The 20921-nt window shown below is 48.1% G+C and overlaps 1 protein-coding gene across 2 annotated transcripts in view; it reads left to right on the forward strand.

Annotated features, from left to right (window-relative positions):
- Itpr2 (inositol 1,4,5-trisphosphate receptor type 2) overlaps nt 1–20921 on the forward strand; it is a 398346-nt gene that overhangs the window by 347452 nt on the left and 29973 nt on the right. For both annotated transcript variants that reach the window (XM_057792035.1, XM_057792044.1), the window contains 2 exons: nt 1566–1731; nt 13802–13962. In XM_057792035.1, coding sequence (XP_057648018.1) covers nt 1566–1731; nt 13802–13962 — 327 coding nt within the window. The remainder of the gene's footprint in view (nt 1–1565; nt 1732–13801; nt 13963–20921) is intronic.

Below are 20921 nucleotides of genomic sequence, written 5' to 3' on the forward strand. Positions count from 1 at the left end.
TCTTTTCACTTTTTTTTAAAAAAAGATTTGTTTATTATATATACAGTATTCTGCAGGCTAGAAGAGGGCACCAGCTCTCATTACACATGGTTGTGAGCCACCATATGAATGCTGGGAATTGAACTCAGGACCTCTGGAAGGGCAGTCAGTGCTCTTAATCCCTAAGCCATTTCTCCAGCCTCTCTCTTTTTACTTTTTAAACTTTGAGATTAGGAGTTTCACTACATTGCCCAGGCTGGTCCTAAACTTACTCTGTAGCCCAGGCTGGCCTTGAAGTTGCTGTTCTTCTGCCTCAGTCTCCCTGAGGAAGCCTCCTGACAGGCCCATGGCTCACAGGTATGGTTTCTTTCCTGTTGCCTTCCTTACCAGTATTTACAGTATGGTTTTGGTTTCCAGGGCTACAGTGATGTTTGCCTTTGAGGTGTAAAGGTGGCTGTAAAACCAGTCAATTGTACAGTGGACTCCCAGAGGATCAGGGGTGAACCAAAAGCCTATGGCTGTAGTTGGGCTCAAGTCTGAACTGCACATTGTGCCATGGCAGCAAAATCATGGGCGCAAACTCTATAGGAGCTGATTGTTAAATAGAACAGAGCAGCTCGGCTGCCTGTGTCTACAGAATTCCCAGGTGCGTGGGTTTCCTCTGCTTCTGCATAGGAAGAACTGCCACTGTTTACCATGATGAAGGCAGAGTGTGGATGAGTTCTCGCAGAACTTCAGACATTCAAACGAAAAGGCGAGAACACTTCTCCGTAACTGTGAATGCTGAAGCACCAGGCAGGAAGCCTATGCAGTTTTCTTCTGCAGCTCTCCTGTTATGTAATGTCCAACCATCTTGTTATTAAGCTCGGCTCTCATAGGAGCAGCTGGATCCCTTGGTCTCTGGTGTGTGTTTTACCATTGCAGACTAGACAGATTCACAAGAGCTGTGTCCTTGTCAGAATAAGGACAGAACCGACTGCAGAACTTAAGAAAGCACCAGGGTTTCCTCAACTAACCTTGAGATTGTGTTTTACCCTTTTCTGCTTGATGTCTGGGGAGACTGCATGATTGTTTTTCTCACCCATATGTTAAAAATGCCCAAAAAAGCAAATTAAGAAAAGAAGGGTTCATTTTGGCTCACATAGCTTCTACCCTCAGGAAGCAGAGAGTGAACAGGGTCAGGGTCTGGTCTATAAGGCTTCAAGGCCCACCCCCACTGAGTCACTTCCTCTGGTGAGGCTCCACCTCCTGAAGGTTCCACAACCTCCCCAAACAGCACCACCAGGTCAGGACCTCATGTCCAGACAATGTGAGCATGTGCAGACGATTTGAATCCATTACTAGTAACAACACATGAGAAAGTGTTTTTCTGTTGGAGGAAAGTGTATCAGCTCCAGAGAAACACTTCAGGCATTCCCTTAACTGGAGGGGAAATAAGGGCAGAGAGAGGTTTCACTTTCCTAACAGGCTGCTGTTTGTGGTCACTCAGATATCTGCCGATTATCTGCTCTGTGCCGGACAGCGTGCTAATGGGACCTCCGTGAAGTGTGTGGGTATTCTATGTGTGTTTTGCACTTCTGTTTCAGGAGCCCTTGTTTGCTGCCCGGGTGATTTATGACCTCCTTTTCTTCTTCATCGTCATTATTATCGTCCTTAACCTGATTTTTGGTGTGATCATTGACACCTTTGCTGACCTCAGAAGTGAGAAGCAGAAGAAAGAAGAAATTCTGAAGACAACCTGTTTCATCTGCGGTAGGTGCCCCCCACCCCTGTTATGGTGAGAGATGAGCAAATTGCCCCCCAGATGCTAAGATAATGGATGGACAAACTACTCAGCAGGATAGAGGAATGAAAATGATTTCCACTTTTCATGCTTTAGGAAAAAATATTTTAATGTGAAGACTGGGTAAAATCCAGGTTGCATAATGTTGCGTGAGACTGACATTCTCTGCTCCCATAAATAGACGCAAGAATCACCCCAAACTCTGCTGCCATTATCTCTGCGGTTTATCTAGTCCTCTGACTGTAGAGTGTGCTGCCAGATGCCAGACGGTTCCACCAACTGGCAAACGAGTTTTCCATCACAATAGCATATTGAGTATATTACAGAGTGACTTTTATTTTGTTAGATTATGAACCCAAAGATTCCACTCATTGGCATCACCATTTTATATTCAAAACTAGGTATTATTCTACCGTTACAGCTGCACACGCACGCGCACACACACACACACACATATAACATGCATTATCGGAACATACGAATACTATAGAACATACCACACTTGTGTACATTATACATCTGCCATACCCCATACACCCACATTAGATACAACCTACTACAGGCTGCATACACACACACCACATATTCGCACATGTGTGCACACACATCCTTTTCTTCTGCCTCATAATTGTCTCTCAGGTGGAACCAACTTTTTCTTCATGGCCATCTTCTCTCAGATCCTCCCCTTCTCTCTACCCATCAGCCCTCTCTGGCTTCACTTTGCCACTGTGATCCCTCCTCTGAACCCCAGACTCACACTCACCCCTCCACTCTCCTGTGCTTTGGTCTTCACCACAGTGTCTGCCGTCTAACTTAAGCTGGGCCTTGGTAAGGCCTTTCCCTGCCTCCATGGCTTTTCCCACTTTGTTCCATTCTCCTCTGTGGCTCTTCTGAGCCATTTCCTCCTTCCTCCTGCTGAAGGTGTACCTGGGAATAATGTGTCATAATACACACGCCCTAGGGAAGAATGCATACTAACCGTGACCTGTTTCAGCATTCGTGATCTGTGCTAAAACAGTCAGTCAGACAGACAGACAGACAGATACACACACACACACACACACACACACACACACGCATAGCTCTCTGTGTATGAAGGGAAATGATAGAGAAGTCTTTGGGTTGCTGAAGGTAACAAGAAGATAGACACTTCTTTTTTTATTGATTTTTTTTTTATTGAGCTCTACATTTTTCTCTGCTGGAGGAGATGCAAAGACACCTGGGAGTGGGGTGTGCGCGCTCTGACCTGCTGGCTCCAGCAAGGTGGGGTGTGCTGTTGCTGCTAAGGTGACAGGACAGATGGGCGCTGGCCTGTCTCAGGAGGGGGCTTAGTGTGCCCCTGCTGGCCCCTGGATTCCAATCAGGTCATGGTGATTTCCGGAGCAGTCTTTTGGTGTTCCACCTTGAGGTCAGCCCAGACTGACACAATCCCAGAAAAGGAATGGATGAAGTAAGCCTTCAGAGACATGCATGCTAGACCAAGAGCCTACCGGGAGTCCCCCTCTGGGTGACTGGGCAGAGCCAGGTGGAGGACATTCGACTGGTGCCACGGCACCAAGAATCCTGTGCCTGTGAGTGAATAGGAAGGCGCCTGAGGAGCTCCTCAGGTCCGTGAGCTGTGACAGACTCCCCGAGTCCTCTTTTATAATGGTGGCATGACTGTTGACCAGAGCACCATAAGGAGAGCCTCTGTCTGCCCCTCAACACAAAGGGAGGCAAGAGCTTTGCGATGTGCATTGCTTCTGTGCCTTCATGGCTGGCGACATTGCCTCTCTTCTTCCTCCCCCCTTTCCCCTTCTCACGTTCATGTATACGTGTATACATCATGTGGGGTGTCCTTCTGTATATGTGTTGCTTTTGTTGGTTAATAAATAAAGCTGCTTTGGCTTATGGCAGGGCAGAATAGAGCCAGGCTGGAAGGGATAGAGAGAGAGAGGAGGTGGAGTCAGAGAGACGCCAGATAGCTGCTGAAGGGGGACATGCTGGAACCTTACCCAGTAAGCCACTGCCTCACGATGATACATAGATTATCATAGAAATGGGTTAACTTAAGATGTAAGAGTTAGCTAATAAGAAGCCTGAGCTAAGAGGCCATACAGTGTTGTAATTAATATAGTTTCTGTGTAATTATTTGGATCTGGGCAACCGTGAAACAAGCAGTCTCTGCTTACATATATATGTATATGTGTATGTATGTATATATATATATCCTTACATGTACATGTATACACACATATACATATGTATATATATACATATGGAATATAGTTTGTGACCAACTGCCAGAGCAAGGCAGGCCAATAGCATGAATGGAAGACCATAGTCCTTCAGTTTGTCATTGGGATGCTTGATGGTTTAGAAAGAGCAGACTGTCCAGGGCAGAGCTCAGATTTGCTTGAAGGAAGCTGAGGCCAAAGAAGAATCTCTTGTCCGTGTCTGGACCGGATGAGGGGAAGTGAGTTTGGGGTGCTATACCCACAGAAATGTCCTGCAGCCACTCAGGAGTGTGAAGCAAAGACACGTCTGGAAACCTTAAGGAATGAATGCTCCTTCAATCCTGAGAGAGAACTAAACCCCTGTACTTTGGAAGAAATCAAAAACAAACAAACCAAATGCTCTAGTTTCTCTCTGCATGAAACTTATAGCTGTTTTCGCTTCTCCTCAGTGAGTTGTGTATTGCCTCCCAAAGGACAGTCTTCTTCATCGGCATCTTTGGCTCTCAGAGATGCCCCATTCCTTCACGCTAGCTCTCTAGAAGAGGGGTTCTGATTTTGGCTGTACCCCCATTCCCCAGTGTCTGTCCCATTCCTTCACGCTAGCTCTCTAGAAGAGTTCTGATTTTGCATGCACCCCCATTCCCCAGTGTCTCATCACCCTTCTGTTCCACACCCATTTAACCCCACTTTGGCTGGGTACACACGCCAGCACCACCTCTCCAGGCTTCTTCTTCTCTTGTGTTGACTAGACAGTGAAGCTGGCACAACCCCCTGGCAGCCACAAGGATCCAGCCCAAGCACAGTGTCCTGCGTCTTCTCCCCCTTCCTCTTCTCAGCTCCAGATCCTGCCTGGCATATGGCAGCGACAGATCTCCGACTGCCTGCAGTAAGCAGGGCTGGAAGTCCTCCCTCACGCCAGCATCTCTGCTCCCTCCTTCCAACACTCCAGCTACCCCGGGCTAACAGATCTGCTTCCACAGGCTCACAGCGCATCCTGCCATGCATCCTCACAGCCACACACGGGCCTGCTCAGTGCTGCCAGGCTAACTTGTCCAGTACAAAAGCCGAAAGCAACATGGTGCCACCATTACTGTTAAGTTCTAGTTTTCCTGGTGGTGAAACACTTCCCAACTGGAGCCCTTCTCCTCCTTCTCCCTTTCTTCCTCTTCCTTGCCCCCTCTTTGTAGAGGGATTTTTCTTTGGGCCGCCAGCTCACAAAATATGACATGGAGACTTATTATTAATTATAAAAGCTCGGCCTATAGCTTAGGCTTGTCCCACTAGCTCGTATAACTTAAATTGACCCATTTCTGTTCATCTGCGTGCTGCCAGGTGACTCGTGGCTTTACCTCTCCTCCTGCACGTCTTGCTCCCTCTGCATCCAGCTGGCCACCTTGCTTTTCTTCTTCCCCGAGCTCTGTCTGTCCAGAAGTCCCACCTATACCTCCTGCCTCGCTATTGGCCAGTGAGCTATTTATTAAAGCAACCACGATGACAATGACTTGTCTTTACACGGTGTAACAAAATATCTCGCAACACCTCTTCCCCCTTCTCGCCTTTCCCTCTTCTTCCCCTTCTTTAAGGTGTTTTTCATCCGTTTTCCTCTCATTTGTGTTTCAAATCCCAGTCTGAGTACATTCCTCACCGTTCCTACTGTAGTGAGAGGATGTACTGGCTGGAATCCCACCCCTGTGAGCCATGGAACTCCATCCTGTCTTTAAGGCCCAGCCCCAGTCTAGGATTCATGAATGCTTTTCAAAGTCTCACTCGGCAGGATAAACGCAAGTGCTCCGGTATGGCTGTCATCACACGGTGCTCAGTGGTACGTGTCCACCTCTGTTTGATACCGTGCACCCTGATACTGTAGAAAACCTATGAACTCCCTAGTCAGGTAGACACTATCTTCCACAGTCCTGCACCCTGATGATGTAACCTTGGCCAAACTTCTTGCCCTGGGCTGTTCTTTGCTTCTCTGGAATGAGGAGAGTCTACGGCCCTGCTTTGAGGCTGTGCTTGTTTTAACTGAGATCTTGTTTATAAAATCCTCCGTTGCTCTGAATAGGTGAGGAAGTTAATTGCTTCCATGTTTGTGTGGGGCTCACTCATCAGTATCTGGTAATGAATGACTAGCCAGTAAGTTAGCCCCAACACTTATGTGGGGTTAGCTACACAAGGAAGGGCAGCTCAGTACTGAGTCGATCTGCGCTTCATGTCAAAAACCTAGATGCAGATAGGGAGATAGCCCAGAAAAGGTGCTTGTCACACGAGCTGAAGACCTGAGCTCAGATGTCTGCACCCACATGGAAGCTGAGCACAGCACTGTAAGCCTGTAACCTTTAGGAGGCGAGGCAGGCAAACTGGGGCTCGCTGGCCATCCAGTTAGTCCTCAAACAAAGTAAAGAAGTGATTAAGAAAATCCCGACATATACCTCTAGCCTCCACGTGTGTGTGTGTGTGTGTGTGTGTGTGTGTGTGTGTGTGTATGTAGCACATAACTACACAGACAAAGCCTAGGTCTACTGATTCCAGATAGTTCCAAACTTTGCCACACACTGGGTATTGTCTCGGTGGTATGACATTTCCCCAGATACAGGTGATGGATCCAGAGGTCCAGGGTGATGCTATATCAACCAAGTCTATGCTGATTTTCTGGAAGCTTCATCCTTATTCAAAAGACTGAAGGATCATTTTGTAATTTAAGCTTAGAATAAATCTAAGCCTGTCGTTGTCTCGTCCTTCTCCATGCTCCCTCGGCCACGCATGCTACTCCAGAACATTGCATGAGTCACCTTTTCCCACGGCCCTGTTACAGGTTAAGGGATGGTGGAATCATTACTTTAATATTCTGTTACTTCACAGACAGGAGGGGCTTGGCCTTCATTCTTGAGTTTTCCTTTAATGCTCTTCTTTTTAATGACTAGCTCTATTGTGATGTAATTCTCATACCTTAAAGCTCGCCCACTGAAGGTCTACAGTGCAGCTCCTTTAACCTATTCAGAATTGTGTGTACAACTTCTCCGTTTTCCTACATATTTCTGCCCTTGCCCCTGGCACCCCGCAACCTCTATCCACCATGTTCTCGGCAGCCTCCCTTTGCCCTGTGCCCTGGGCAACTACTGATGTCCTCTCTGCCTCTGTACCTTTGCCTATTTGAAGATTCAGTCAAGACAATCCGGTCGTATGACTAAGTTGATGCTTGCAAGGCTCCTGTCTGTGGCAGTTACTTTTCTCCTGACTGACAGAATATCTGACATAAGCGAACAGCAGCAGGAAGCATTTCCTTTGGCTCACAGTTGAGCTCACTGTCCATCATGGCGGGAAGGTGGGCAGTGGCCAGTCCTAGGAGTCTGTGGTGGCTGTGGGAGGCTTTGTGCTCATGTCTCAGTAGTCTGAGAGGAGAAGGTGGGTGTCAGTGCTCATCTGGCCCTCTCCTTCCCCTCTTCATTGGGTCCAGTACTCTAGCTAAGGACGGTGCCACTCACATCACAGGCAAGGCCTGGTAGCATGTGCCTGCAGCCCCCAGTGAGGAAACAGATGCATCACGATCATACAGCTGAGGTCAGCCTTTTTTACGTAGCAAGTTTGAAGCCAGCCAGGGCTAAGTAGTGAGACACTGTCTCAAAAACAAAAAATAAGATATAAAAGTAGCAAGTGTAAATGTGTGTGCAGATCCCCGGGGAAGCACACTTCTTCCTCCAGTCTGGTCTGCAGCAGGCGCTCCCTGGCAGGCATGGTTTCTCTGTTACCTGGGATTTGAGGTCCAGTGTAATTGAACAACTTCCACACTGCTGTTGTGAACCTGAGAGAAGGTGATGGACGACACATGAAAGAAGGGATGGTGACGGGGTGGTCCAGAGTGCTGGGAACCGGGAAGGGACTGTGTGTGTGCTGGGCACTGTGTCTCCAGTGGGAAGGGGCTGTCTGTGTACTGGGCACTGTGTCTCCAGTGGGAAGGGGCTGTCCGTGTACTGGGCACTGTGTCTCCAGTGGGAAGGGGCTGTCTATGTGCTAGACGCTGTGTCACCAGTGGGAAGGGGCTGTCTGTGTGCTGGGCACTGTATCAACAGCAGAAATGACTGTCTGTGTGCTGGACACCATGTCTCCAGTGGGAAGGGACTGTCTGTGTGCTGGGCACTGTGTCTCCAGTGGGAAGAGACTGTCTGTGTGCTGGACTCTGTGTCTCCAGTGGGAAGGAGCTGTCTGTTCTGGGTGCTGTGTCACCAGTGGGAAGGGGCTGTCTGTGTGCTGGGACACCGTGTCTCCAGTGGGAAGGGACTGTCTGTGTGCTGGACTCTGTGTCTCCAGTGGGAAGGGACTGTCTGTGCGCTGGGCACTGTGTCTCCAGTGGGAAGGGGCTGTCTGTGTGCTGGCCTCTGTGTCACCAGTGGGAAGGGGCTGTCTGTGTGCTGGGCACTGTGCCTCCAGTGGGAAGGGGCTGTCTGTCTGTGTGCTGGGCACTGTGTCCCCAGTGGGAAGGGACTGTCTGTGTCACCAGTGGGAAGGGGCTGTCCGTGTGCTGGACACTGGTCACTTTAAGTCACTGCCAGTCAGAGTTCAGTAGAAATGTCCGTGAATGAGTTAGCCAAGGACACCATAGTGAAATAGTTCTGTGGCCATAGGAAATACTAGCTATGGCCCCGGATGAAGGGATATGTCTGTGGAATAGCAAGCAGACCAGCATGGCTGATAGGACCCAGCAGGGAGACATGAGGGGGTAAGATCACAGCAGCAATGAGGTCAGGCCACATGGGAGCTAGCACATAAATGTTGCATGTGACGCATACAAACTAAACAGTCATTCCTTGTGTTTAATTTTCCCATCTCTGTAAATGAACACATGGCATACTCTTAAAGGAGGAGGGCTTTACTTGGGCTCCTAGTTCAGAGAATGCAGGCAATACGCATCATGACAGGCAGCACACACGCAGGCACCGTGTCCTGCCTGTGTCAGAGAGAGACTGCTGGCTCACACCTTGGTAGATAAGGAAGCAGAAGACAGAGAACCCTGGCGCTCAGCTGCCTTCTTGTGTCTTGATGCCGTCCTTCTCGTCTGGCTGTGGGATGGTGTCCCCACACTCAGCGGAGGTTTTCCCATATCAGTTAGCCCTCTCTGGGAACAACCTCACAGACACAACCAAAGGTATGCCCTAGGCAGCACTTGATCCAATCAAGTTTTAATCCAGTCAGAAATTTTGGAGCTGGAGAGATAGTTCAGTGGCCCAGGTTTCAAGCATGAGACCTGGATTTGAACTCAGCACCCACATGAAAAGCCTGGCCCAGCTATACACAGGTTTGTTAAGCCCAGCTTCATGGAGACAGAGACAGGAGCGACTGGGTTGCTAGCAGTCAGTGCGTCTCCAGCTTCAATATGAGAGCCTGTCTCAAGTGAACAGGTCAGAGCAGGATAGAGTAGGAGTCCTAAGCCCCGCCCCCACATTATCCGATACTATCATATGGAATTTAGCTGTCACTAGACATCTATATTTTATCTAATATTTATATAAGCCCTTCTTACAGGGTATTGTGAGGGGCAGCTGCAAGGGCCATAGACAAGGAGAGCCTTCACATTGTCCCAGTTTCTAAGTGTCACTGTAGCCTCCGTGCAGAGAGTGGAGGACACAGGTGGACACAGGCAGGCCTGGGCAGCTGGTGAGATGATCCACAGGTAAGGGTGAGCAATAGCTGAGACCACAGCAACAGAGAGAAGGTGTTCAATCTAGACACATGTAGATACGTGCTGAAGGAAGAAATAGAGGTATTTCAACATGGATTGGGTGTGGCATGCAAGAGGCAGAGAAAAGTCAATCATGACTCCTGGGCTTCTGATTTGGACAACCCCTGGAGTGGCCACTGAGTAAGGAGAAGAAGGCTGTGGAGAGAGGGCACTGGAGCCCACATCAGACATGCTGAACTGGTGTCTGGTCAAGTGAAATGAGGCACAAACACCAGATGGTTGATTTTATGCCCTTTTCATTAAGAAAAACTCTAATAACATGATTTAAAAAGTCAACCCATCACTGGGGACAGATATGTTAAAATGTATTTGTTTTATGACATATTTAAAGGTTCTTCATGCCTAAGAGGCCCTGAAATGTGCACAGGGAAGGAGTAGCCAGGATTGAAATTTAGTTTCCTGGTATCTTCTATACTATCTGAACAGCAAAGATGAAACCAACCCTGTAGACAGAAGTTTCTATCCAGTCAGGTCCCACCACCATTCAGTCCCAAAGAAACACACAGAGGCTTATATTAATTATAAACTGTTTGACCTATTGCTCAGGCTTATTACTAGCTAGCTCTTACAACTTAAATTAACCTATAATTCTTGTCTATGTTAGCCATGTGGCTTGGTGCCTTTTATCAATAAGGCATTCTCATCTTGCTTCCTCTGCATCTGGCTGACAACTGTGTCTCTGTCTTTTCTCTTCCCAAAATTCTCTAGTCCGTTTGCTCCATCTGTACTTCCTGCCTGGCTACTGGCCAATCAGAGTTTTATTAAACCAATATGAGTGACAAATCTTTACAGTGTACCACAGCATTGTCCCATAGCAGTTCCCTGACATCCTGTTTCCCACTCTGATGACTTATTTTTCCAGAGATGCCTCTCTTCATCTTCATTCACTCGCTCCATTCACTCACATAAAGAAAAAAATCTGACTACTCAACTCCTCCCCATCATTCCTCCAGAAGCTGGAGATACGGATCGGTAGGTTGGATGGTTTCATGTCACAAGCTAGGGTCATCTGAGATGAGGGAGCCTCGATTGAGAAAATGTCTCCATAAGACTGAACTGTAGGCAAGCCTGTTAGACACTTTCTTAATTAGTGATTGATGGTGGAGAGGGCCCAGCCCACTGTGGCTGGGGGAAAACCCCTGGGCTAGTGGTCCATGCTTCTACAAGAAAGCAGGCTGAACAAGCCATGGCGAGCAACCCAGTAAGCAGCATTCTTCCATGGCCTCTGCATCAGCTCCTGTCTCCTGTTTCCTGTCCTGTTTGAGTTCCTGTCCTGACTTCCTTCAATGATGATCTATGATGTGGAAGTGTAAGCCAAACAAACACTTTTTTTCCCAGTTTGCTTTTAGTCATGGTGTTTCATCAGTGCAATAGAAATACTAGATAAGATATAAATTGGTAGCAGGAGTGGGGTGTTGCTGTGACAGACCTGACCCTGTGTTTTGGGTATGGTTGTGGAAGAGCTTTGGAATGTTGGCCTAGAAAAGCCATTGACTGTTGAGAGCTAAGGGGTCTGTTCTGTGGGAGCTTGAAATACAAGAATTTGAAGTCTATGTAGATGATGGAGGCCTGGCTTGTGAAGTGTCAGAGGGAAGTTCAAGATTGTGGGAGCCTTTTGTGATTTTGATTTACGATGCTGTGGTTCTGGCCAGCTAGGGTTGAAGAAAGAGCTGTGATTAACAAGAGACCAGCACCACTGAAGTGAAACCTTTGCTTTGCTGGGACAACTGATGCTGGTTAGCTAGATCTGAGGAAACAGCAGTGATGGAGGAGAGACCAGCATCACCGAGGTGAAATCTTCAGGGAAGTGTTTCCTGAGAGCACACGGAAGCTGTGTTCCAGAGGCAGCCAAGGTTGTACTTGGTAATGTGTAAAAGTCATCCAGGTGCTACTGGTTTTGAAGGCAGGAAGGGGTCATGAGGAGCAGCTGAGGCTGGCAATAGGAGAGGCCAGGAGAGGTCATTGGAGAAGCTACAGCTCAGTAGCCGTGGAAGGCCCAGGATTGAAAGGCCCTGCAGGAAAGTTGAGGCTTGACACGATGAAGACAGCCCAGGATAGGCTGTTGGCGAAAGTTCAGTCCAGTTGCAGCAGAAGGCCCCAGGAGTTTGGACATGCCAGTATCATAGGATAGCCACAAGAACAGCAGCAGCAGTGGAGTGGAGCCTGCCCAGCTTAAAATATGAGCTGTGTGTGCTCAGAGGGTGGGGCTGAAGAAGTGACCCATCCCTTTGAAGGAGCCCAGAGGATCATGAATGAATCTCAAGACACTGGACATTGAGTTGTTTTCACTACTGGAGTTTGGTTTTGCTTGGGTCTGATTGTAACTGTGCCCTGGCTCATCCCTCTTGAAGTAAGACTGTATTTAACTTATTTTTTATTTTATAGGAACCCACAGTTTAGAGACTATTGATTTTAAAAGAGACTGTGGGTTTTTTAAAGAGGTGGAACTTTAGGCTGTTTGCGTTTGTAAGGCTGTGGGTATTTAAGTTTGTAAAATGTTTTATAGCGTGATGTTTATATTGACGTGTGATCTTGGGAATGAACAAGAAAGGAAAGGCTGTGACTGGACTGCGATGTTCTGTGCTATTGACACGGGATTGATTGTTCTGTATAGTTTTATTTCAATTGGCACAAGCTAGAGTCATCCGAGAGGAGGGAATCTTATTTAAGGAAATGCCTCCATAAGATGAGGCTATCGGCAAGCCTGTAGGGCATTTTCTTTATTAGTGACTGATGTGGGAGGGCCCAGCCCATTGTGGGTGGTGCCATCCCCAGACAGGTGGTCCTGGGGTCTTTAAGGAAGCAGGCTGAGCAAGCCATGAGGAGTTATCCAGTAAGCAGCACCCCTCCACGGCCTCTGCATTGGCTCCGACCTCCAGATTCCTCCTTGCATGAGTTCCTGCCCTGCCTTCCTTCACGGACTATGATGTGGGAGTGTGAGCCAAATGAACCCTTTCTCCCAAGCTTGCTTTTGGTCAAGGGGTTCCGTCACAGTCGTAGTGACCCTGACTGAGAATTGAAGTAGCCACCCCAGTGCCCCCCAGCTTCTTTGAGTATCATGGAGTAGGGACCCTGAGGACAGTTCTTGTCCTGGCACGGTGCCCACTGGCTGTCTCTGATCAAAGGCTTTGTTGGTTGCAAGGGACTGCAGGTATTGGCTCAGCTGCTCTCCTTTAACCCAACACCTTGAAAGGAAGATAGAAAGGAATCTTTCTTCGGCCACAATTAACCAGTATTTCATTTCTTTGTTGTTTTCTTTCTGAAATCTTTGTGTGTGCCTGTGTGTGTGTGTGCACCAGCCTGTATGAGTGGAGATCGGAGGGCAACTTTGGAGTCATTTCTTGCCTTCCACCTTGTTTCAATGCAGGGTCTTTCATGTGTTACCTCCAGGCAATTCTCCCATCTCTGCTTCCCATCATGCAGCAGGAGTGTTAGGATTACAGGTGTGCTCTACTTAACTGGACCTTACATGGACTCCAGTAATCAAACGCAGAGCACCTGGCTTGTGTGGCAAACGCTTTTCCTACAGACCCGTCTTTCCTTTTCTTGATCATCGTTGTCTCTTTCTGTTATACTTTTGGTATGGTTGAATTTGACAGTTTTAATTTGGCTATATTTAAGATTATCTGCAATTCTTTCCTCTATAATAGAACTGACCGTTCCCAAGGATCATGGGGGAGGAGTTAGTTGGGGACAAGTCTGTAACCACAGCCTCTTTTATCTAGAGCTGTTATATACTGTTTCTTTTTAAAAGTTTTGTTTGTTTATTATGTATACAGTGATCTGTCTGCCTGTATGCCTGCAGGCCAGAAGAGGGCACCAGGTCTCATTACAGATGGCTGTGAGCTAGCATGTGGTTACTAGGAATTGAACTCAGAGCTTTTGGAAGAGCAGACAGTGCTCTTAACCATTGAGCCATCTCCCCAGCCTTGTATGATTGTTTTAAATTCTAACAGTATTTTAAAGTGGCACATTCTTCCAGAAAGGAGGTTTGTTGTTGATTTTCAATAATGACTGTGTTTTATTTTTATGCTAAGAAGTTCTGATTAAATGAAAAATTACATACATAGTGTTTCCTGTGTTTTGCAGGCCTGGAGAGGGACAAGTTTGACAACAAGACAGTCTCCTTTGAGGAGCACATCAAGTCAGAGCACAACATGTGGCATTACCTGTACTTCATCGTCCTGGTGAAGGTGAAGGACCCGACAGAATACACAGGGCCGGAGAGCTACGTGGCGCAGATGATCGCGGTGAGTGCGGCTGGCTCAGCCACTCCTGACCCTCCAACTGAGCTCATGTCGCAGCTCAGAGGCCTTCAGTGTCCAACTCTCCCTTGCCCCCCTCTTGGGCGAGAGAAATTCTGGCTCTGACTTTTTGTGAGCCTTCAAATAAGGTTGTCAGTCGCTGGAGAATTTCCACACTGCTGATGTCACCCTTGTTATCCGGTGAAATCTATGTCTCCAGGGCACAGATAGCATTCTCCCAGGGATGATCTGTGTAGTGAAGAGCTTCCCCTTAATATCTCTGACCTCTGACCCCTAAGCCCTGACCTCAAACCTCCAGTCATCACTGGACCTCTCAGTTCCCAAATCTGGGAGTTTCATATTGTCGCATGCAAACCGAAAAGTCATGCTTCAAGAGATTCCTTGAATTTCCAAAAACAATAACTCAAAAAGACTTGTGTTTATGAATGTGTGTGTTTAGGGGAGCCTGGTGGGCAACCCACTGGTTTTGGCTTTAGAGGAAGCTGACCCTTCTGCTCAGTCCTAAGTCCTGGTGTTGGGTCAGCAATGGTGAGAGAGCAAGGTAAAAACAATGAGTTAAGGAGAGCGAGGTAGGGAGAGGGACCAATAAGAGGGGATATGGAGTTAAGGGGGGAAGTAAGGTAGAGAGAGGGGTTCAGGAGAGTGGCTCCAGACCTGACTCTGAAGGAGTAGGTTACCTACTTAGATAAAAGAGACAATCCTGCCACAGCCTGCCCACTCATCCATCCATCCAGCCTCCATCCATCATCCATCCATCCATCCATCCATCCATCATCCATCAACTATTTAAATCCATCTATCTAACCATGTATCTATCATTTATCTATCTTTCTATCCATCCACTATCTACCTGTCTGTCTGTCTATCATTTCACCTATCAATATATCCATCCATCTGTTCGTCCATCTATCTGGGCATTGTCTTATTGAAAGTGTAGGTTGACACAGTGTTGATTTGCTTACTTGTCAGTAGCTGTGAGTCTCCAGAAGACTGTGTAACTAGAGCTTTGATACCTTGGCATCTTCCCGGCATTTTCATTCTTGACTTCTGATTATGACTGCTTTCTCTGCATTCTTCCTTAGACATGGACAGAAGACAGTCTATTTCCCCACATTTACCTTTCTCTCCTCTTCCTTTCCTATCTCTGAGGGAAAGGTAATGAATCCCCTTAGGGACTCTATCATGCGTTCTGGACAGTGTTTCTGGGAATCATTTCCCATCTGTTTGTTGGGAGAAGAGCATCTGAGACATAGAACTTACGAATGTGACCTCATAGCTGTACTCTATCAAAGTTGAGTAAATTTAATAATTTTATATTATTTGGCTTCTGTTAAGTCTTTTATATGAAGTATTTCTGAGAATACAGTGCAAAGAATGGAATATCCCTCTCCCGTAGAGCTCAGTTGTGGGGGAACTGCCAACTGAAAGTGAGTAGTGTGCCATGTTTGCCCAGTCATGTGAGGAGGACCTGTAGAGGCTGACGGTCACAGAGAGGCATCTGATGTGGAAAGGTTGTTGGGAGTATCTGTGTGTCCTGGGCAGTAATACACAAGGCAGGACTTGTGTGGTGGGGTTTGTCTGCTGGATCAGAGTGAGCTCTTGTGAGCGACAGCAGGGACAGCTAGGAATGAGTTGCTCAGACCCTCTGAGATGTTAGCTGTCACCATTGGCGTGGCAAACACCTGACAGGTCTCAAAGGAAGAAAGGGGTGTGTGTGTGTGTGTGTGTGCCTGTGCCTGTGGTGGGGGTTGTAGGTATGCATGCGTGCATACATCTGCACATGTGAAGCCAGAAGCTGACATCAGGTGTATCTGTCTTGATCACTTTCCACCTTCTGTTTGCTCTGAGACAGTCACTCATCAGATCTAGACGTGGTGGTTTGAATGAGAGTGGACTCCATAGGTCTGAATACTTGCTCTGCCCTTGGTGGAACTCCTTAAGAAGGATTGCGAGGTGTGGCCTCGTTGGAGGAGGCATGTGACTGGGGGTGGACTTAGAGGTTTCAGAAGTCCATGCCATTCCCAGTTAGCTCTCGCTGCCTTGTGCTTGTGTATCCATGCGTAAGTTCTCAGCAGCCGCTCCAGCACCATGCCTGCCTGCCTGCTTCTATACTCTCCACTGTGATAGTTGTGGGCTCTAACCCTCTGGAACCATAAGCCAAATAAACCCTTTCTTCTATAAGTGACCTTGGTCACGGTGCCTTCTTACAGCAACATAAAAGTAATTACAACACTGGATTTCAGCTAGACTGGCTGGTCAATGAGCTCCCAGGGTCCGTTGCCTCCATCATGCTCATACCCCAGCACTGAAGTTGCAGGTACACATGTTGTCATGCCTGCCTTTTACATGGGTGCTAAGGATCCAAATGTAGTCCTTGTTCTTGCAGACGGCAAGTGGTTTGCCTGCTGAGCCATCACCTCGCATTGAAAGATTTGTTTTGCTTATGGTTCCCCGGGTTCAGTCCACAACTACCTGGCTCTGCATTTGGGGCCCAGTGCAAGGCAAGGTATCACAACAGTGGAAAACTGTTCACCTAGTGGCCAACAGGAAGCAGAGTGGGACAGGCACCAGAAGTGGTGAGGGGAAGGTAGAAGCCCTAGGGACTCACCTCCTCCCAGTGAGACCTCACCTCCAGTAGTCACCTCCTCCCAGTGACCCTCACCTCTAGTAGTCACCTCCTCCAGTGAACCTCACCTCCATAGTCCACCAGTGCATTAATGTACTCACTGGTCAGAGCCCCGGTGGTCTGATTGTCTCTAGACGGGCCCACATCGTCACGGCCACACCAGCTTATGCCCCTCCTCTCTCGGGTGCTTACCCAGCCAATCAAACTGACAGCCGAGACTGGTCACACACTCAGGGCCTCCCAGTTGCCCAGTCACTGCCCATAGTGGACCCACTTGTAGGAAGCTCTAAGAGCTGCAGAAAAGCAGTCAGAATTTTGAGTAATGTACGCCAACATCTGAGTGTGGTTTCACTAGCCACAGAAATCCACCGATGATCACTGCCGAGAGATTGGTGTGGCCTAACATAGTATCAGGAGGTGGGGTGTGAGCTGCTGGGAAAAGGAAAAGAGAGCCCCAGAGATGCGTTAACAGTGAGTGAGTGGGGGGGCAGAGGAGGGGAGGAGAGCCAGACATCCGTGCACAAGAGTCTAGGCATGCGGAGAAAGGTGGTGTCCGTGGGCTAGGCCCTCTGTCTGGGGAAGAGACCGGAGTCTGACGTGAGACTGGAAACCGAGCATGGTGAATTCTGGATAGTGAAGTGGATGATGGAACCTCAGCTCTGCTGCGGGCCTTGGGGATTGGGCGTCCCGGACTTAGCTCTTGCTCTCACCTAAAATGGGGAAAGTGCTGCGTTCTCCCCAACACACAGGAGTGTGTGTGCTCAGGAACCCAGCAGCACTGCCTGGCACAGTGCCGGGACCGTCATTCTTGATTGTCGCTGTGTAGTCCAGGCTGTTCTGGAACTCACGATCACCCCGCCTTCATCTTCCTAATGCTGGGAGTTTAGGTCTGTGCAGCCACCGTTCCTGGCGAGTGTGGGGACTTAAATAGTTCTCGCTCTGACAGCCACAGAGGGCGACAGAGGGTGGCCATCAGAACTGGCAGGCTAGCAAGGTGGGCAGGGGGGGGACAGGAAGAGAGGGACACCTGGGACCCTGCTGGGGAAACTGAAGGCAGACACAGCACAGATAAAGAAGTCAAGAAGGCAGAAGGCTCCAGGGGCTAGAAATGTCAGTGTCAGAATTGACAGTCACAAGAAGCCGTGAAGAAGAGGCAGGTGTGAGCTCTGGGCTCCATGAGGTGGAACTCTCTTCCTGCAGAGAAACTCCAGCGAAGACAGGCAGCCATCTTCAGCCTTGCCATTCCGAGCAGCATTTTATCAGGCGGTCCCTCTTGAGTGTCTAAGTGTCTCAACTCTTTATTTGTGGTCCTGCCCCTGCCCCCTTATGTCAGAGCCCTTTTCCAGAAGATTCCAGGAGAGATGAGAGCCCACAAGTTTAGGCTGATATGAAACATTTCATTCTGGTCTGAGCTACATGACTCTAGGAGCAAGCTTCTTCCCTGAATGTTCATAGACAGAAGAGGGAGAGAGAGAGACACATCAGCTCAAGTCTGACGCAAATAAAACAGTTCATGTGGAAGATGGCTGAGTCTGGAAAACCAAAAGCCTGTATGTTACACACCCGACTCAGAAACTTTGCTACTCCAGGCTTTCTGGGTTGTAGCCCTGTGGTCCTGACCCTCCAACACGGCTTTCAGCACATACAATTCTACACTCAAACCACAGCAGGCTCATGGTGCTCCTTGGGGTTAGAATCAGAAAGCATGTTTGTGCTTCTGTGCCCGGCCAGTGACAGAAATCTAAAAGACTAATGAAAACTAGTTGGCCTTATCACTTGCTAGCTCCGGAAACAAGCTTCTCAGTAACAGTACGCGAACATTTGAGTCGGCGCAAAGCGGACGCTCTGGGGACAGTTGGGGAAGGTGTTTGTAGCTCAAGCTTACACGTGTGCATTTTCTCCTGGCAAACAAACCTTTGTCTGTGCTCAGAGGATTGGTGTAATCACTGGGAGTGGAGGAGAAGGGAAAAGGATGGAGTCACCAGGAAAGTCAGGGAAGTGGAGCAGAACCCGGCAAGCTGGGTGAACATGGGGGAAACTCCTGACCTGTCCTGGTGACAGCCTTTGCTCACCGTGAGGCCTGTTTGCTTGTTCTGTTACCCCAAGGATGACATCCGAGGAGCAGTAAACAGAACAGAGATCGTTAGAGAAGGCGTGCCCGGCTTTTAGCTGCCCCCCCTCCAACAACTGGGGACATTCTCAGCACCCAGTGTCATCTGTGGAGTTGTATTAGGGGCTTTGGTGATATTTGCTAAAGGGCCCAGACCAAGCCAGAGCTGCACACAAGAGGACGGCTGTCTCCTGGTGCCCTTATGGCACTGGCTGTCCCTGTGACCATGGCTTTTGGGGCCACCCTGATAGCATAGCACACATCTAAGCTCCTCTGTTCACTTAACTCCTCCCGGTCTCTGTAGTGTTGGCCGAGACATTTTAATTTATAATTTTTGGTAACATAATAGTCTATTTTAACACATACACACAAAAATTATAATTTTATTGAAGGCCTCAGCAGGGTATGTGGTGGCTCTTTGCTCTACACACTACCCGGACATTTGCTATCTGAAATAGGTTTTAAAAACAGTTCAGTAGACATGGGTTATCTCCAACATGCCGGCAACTATGCTAAAAGTTAGATGTTTACAGCTAAGTATGAAGCCGTCGCTTCCTTTTAAGGACACTTAAAGCAGTTTCTGAAGGAATAAGTGGAACAAGGAATTAATGAATGAGTAATTTCCTTTGAGCCCTCTGATGACTGGACATACTGTAGAGAACCACACACCAACACAGACACTCCAGGAGGTTGAACTTTTAACTTCTCATCAGAGAGGCACTCTTTCCTTGCTTTAAAACCAGAAGGTGGAGACATAGCACAGAACCATGTCACCCACACCCCCAGGCCAGTGCTTTCATTGAGGGTGGCCTATGCCTGGCCTGCTACAGCCCAGAACCCCATCCCACACCTTTCTAAGAGAGGAGCATCTTAGCAGAGGAGCATGGAAACAGTGGGTGGGGCCTTTCCGCTGATCTCAGCCTCAGGAATAGTTCCTGTGGTGGAGCCTTACGCTTGTTAGTTTCTCACTGCTCTGATAAGATACCCGCAGAGAGAGAGAGAGAGAGAGAGAGAGAGAGAGAGAGAGAGAGAGAGAGAAGGCTGGCTTCAGTTTGTGGTTCTGGGAGTACAGCCATCACAGTGGCTTGTGGCAGTAGGCATGTGAGGCTGCTTACTCACATCTTGGTGGGTCAGGAAGCAGAAGAGGGTGAACGCAAGGACCTGACCACCCTTTCTCGTTTTACTCAGTCGAGGACCTCCATCCCCTGAGGCGGGGACTCTCACACTCAGGGTGGGTCTTCCTTCCTCAGATAACCCTCTCTCTGGGAATGCCCTCTCACCCACGCAGAGTGTGTTTTCTAGGTCAAACTGAACAAGATGATGCACGCACCATCACCCGTGGCATCGTCTCTCTCATGAAACATAAAGAAAGCCAATTGTTCACTGTGGTAGCCACACAAGGATCCAAAAGGACAAATGGCTTTCCACTTCCCAATGTTGATTTCTGAGTCTGTACTTGAAGTCACTCTTGTTTAGTTAAACCATATTTTTGAGCCGTAACCGGCAAAGGCAGGGCATGTTTGGGTTCATGTAAGACATCGAATTGTCTGAGATTTATGGGTAGCCTGCTTTCTCCAGTGCCATTTTCCAACTGGATTTCTGCATTATTGTTATGTGTTATAATTATGAAATTATATGTTCTGATTCCATTCTTTTTAATCTACACTGATTATGTAATTGGATCTAATGAAGCCAATTATGTAACTGCCTCGTTTTTAACTAAAGCCTATTTTAAAGATTTGGGGGCTTAATAAGACACTTTTTACAATGTTTCCATGGCAAGCCAAGCCAAAGGGGTCTTTGTAATTCAGAACACTCATTCACATCAGTGTGCACATGCAGGCAGCCACCTCATTCACTGCCCACGTCATAAGTGGAGACGTGTGTCTTCAGCTTCCGGAGGAGCTGCTTAAATTCCTGCCGGGGCTCCATTGCCCATAGGGGAGCTACCCAGTATATCGTTCGTTCTTGTTTTCTTCTTCACATTCGTGTGGAAAGCCCATGAATGGCTGGCTACCTTTTAACATGCGTGTCCATCTCTATATGATCCCCTTTGGCTGTTGTAAGACAGAAATTGAGTGTATAGCAGTGTGATTACCGCCCATTTGTGTGGACCCACCACCTCAGACTCTGTATTCCAATGCTATACGTGAGGGTGAAAGATTTGAGCTTCAGAGTGTCACAGTGAATCGAAGTAGGCTGTGGGGG

This window comes from Chionomys nivalis, chromosome 1 (genome assembly GCF_950005125.1).
Source record: "Chionomys nivalis chromosome 1, mChiNiv1.1, whole genome shotgun sequence".
Classification (NCBI taxonomy): Eukaryota; Metazoa; Chordata; class Mammalia; order Rodentia; family Cricetidae; genus Chionomys; species Chionomys nivalis.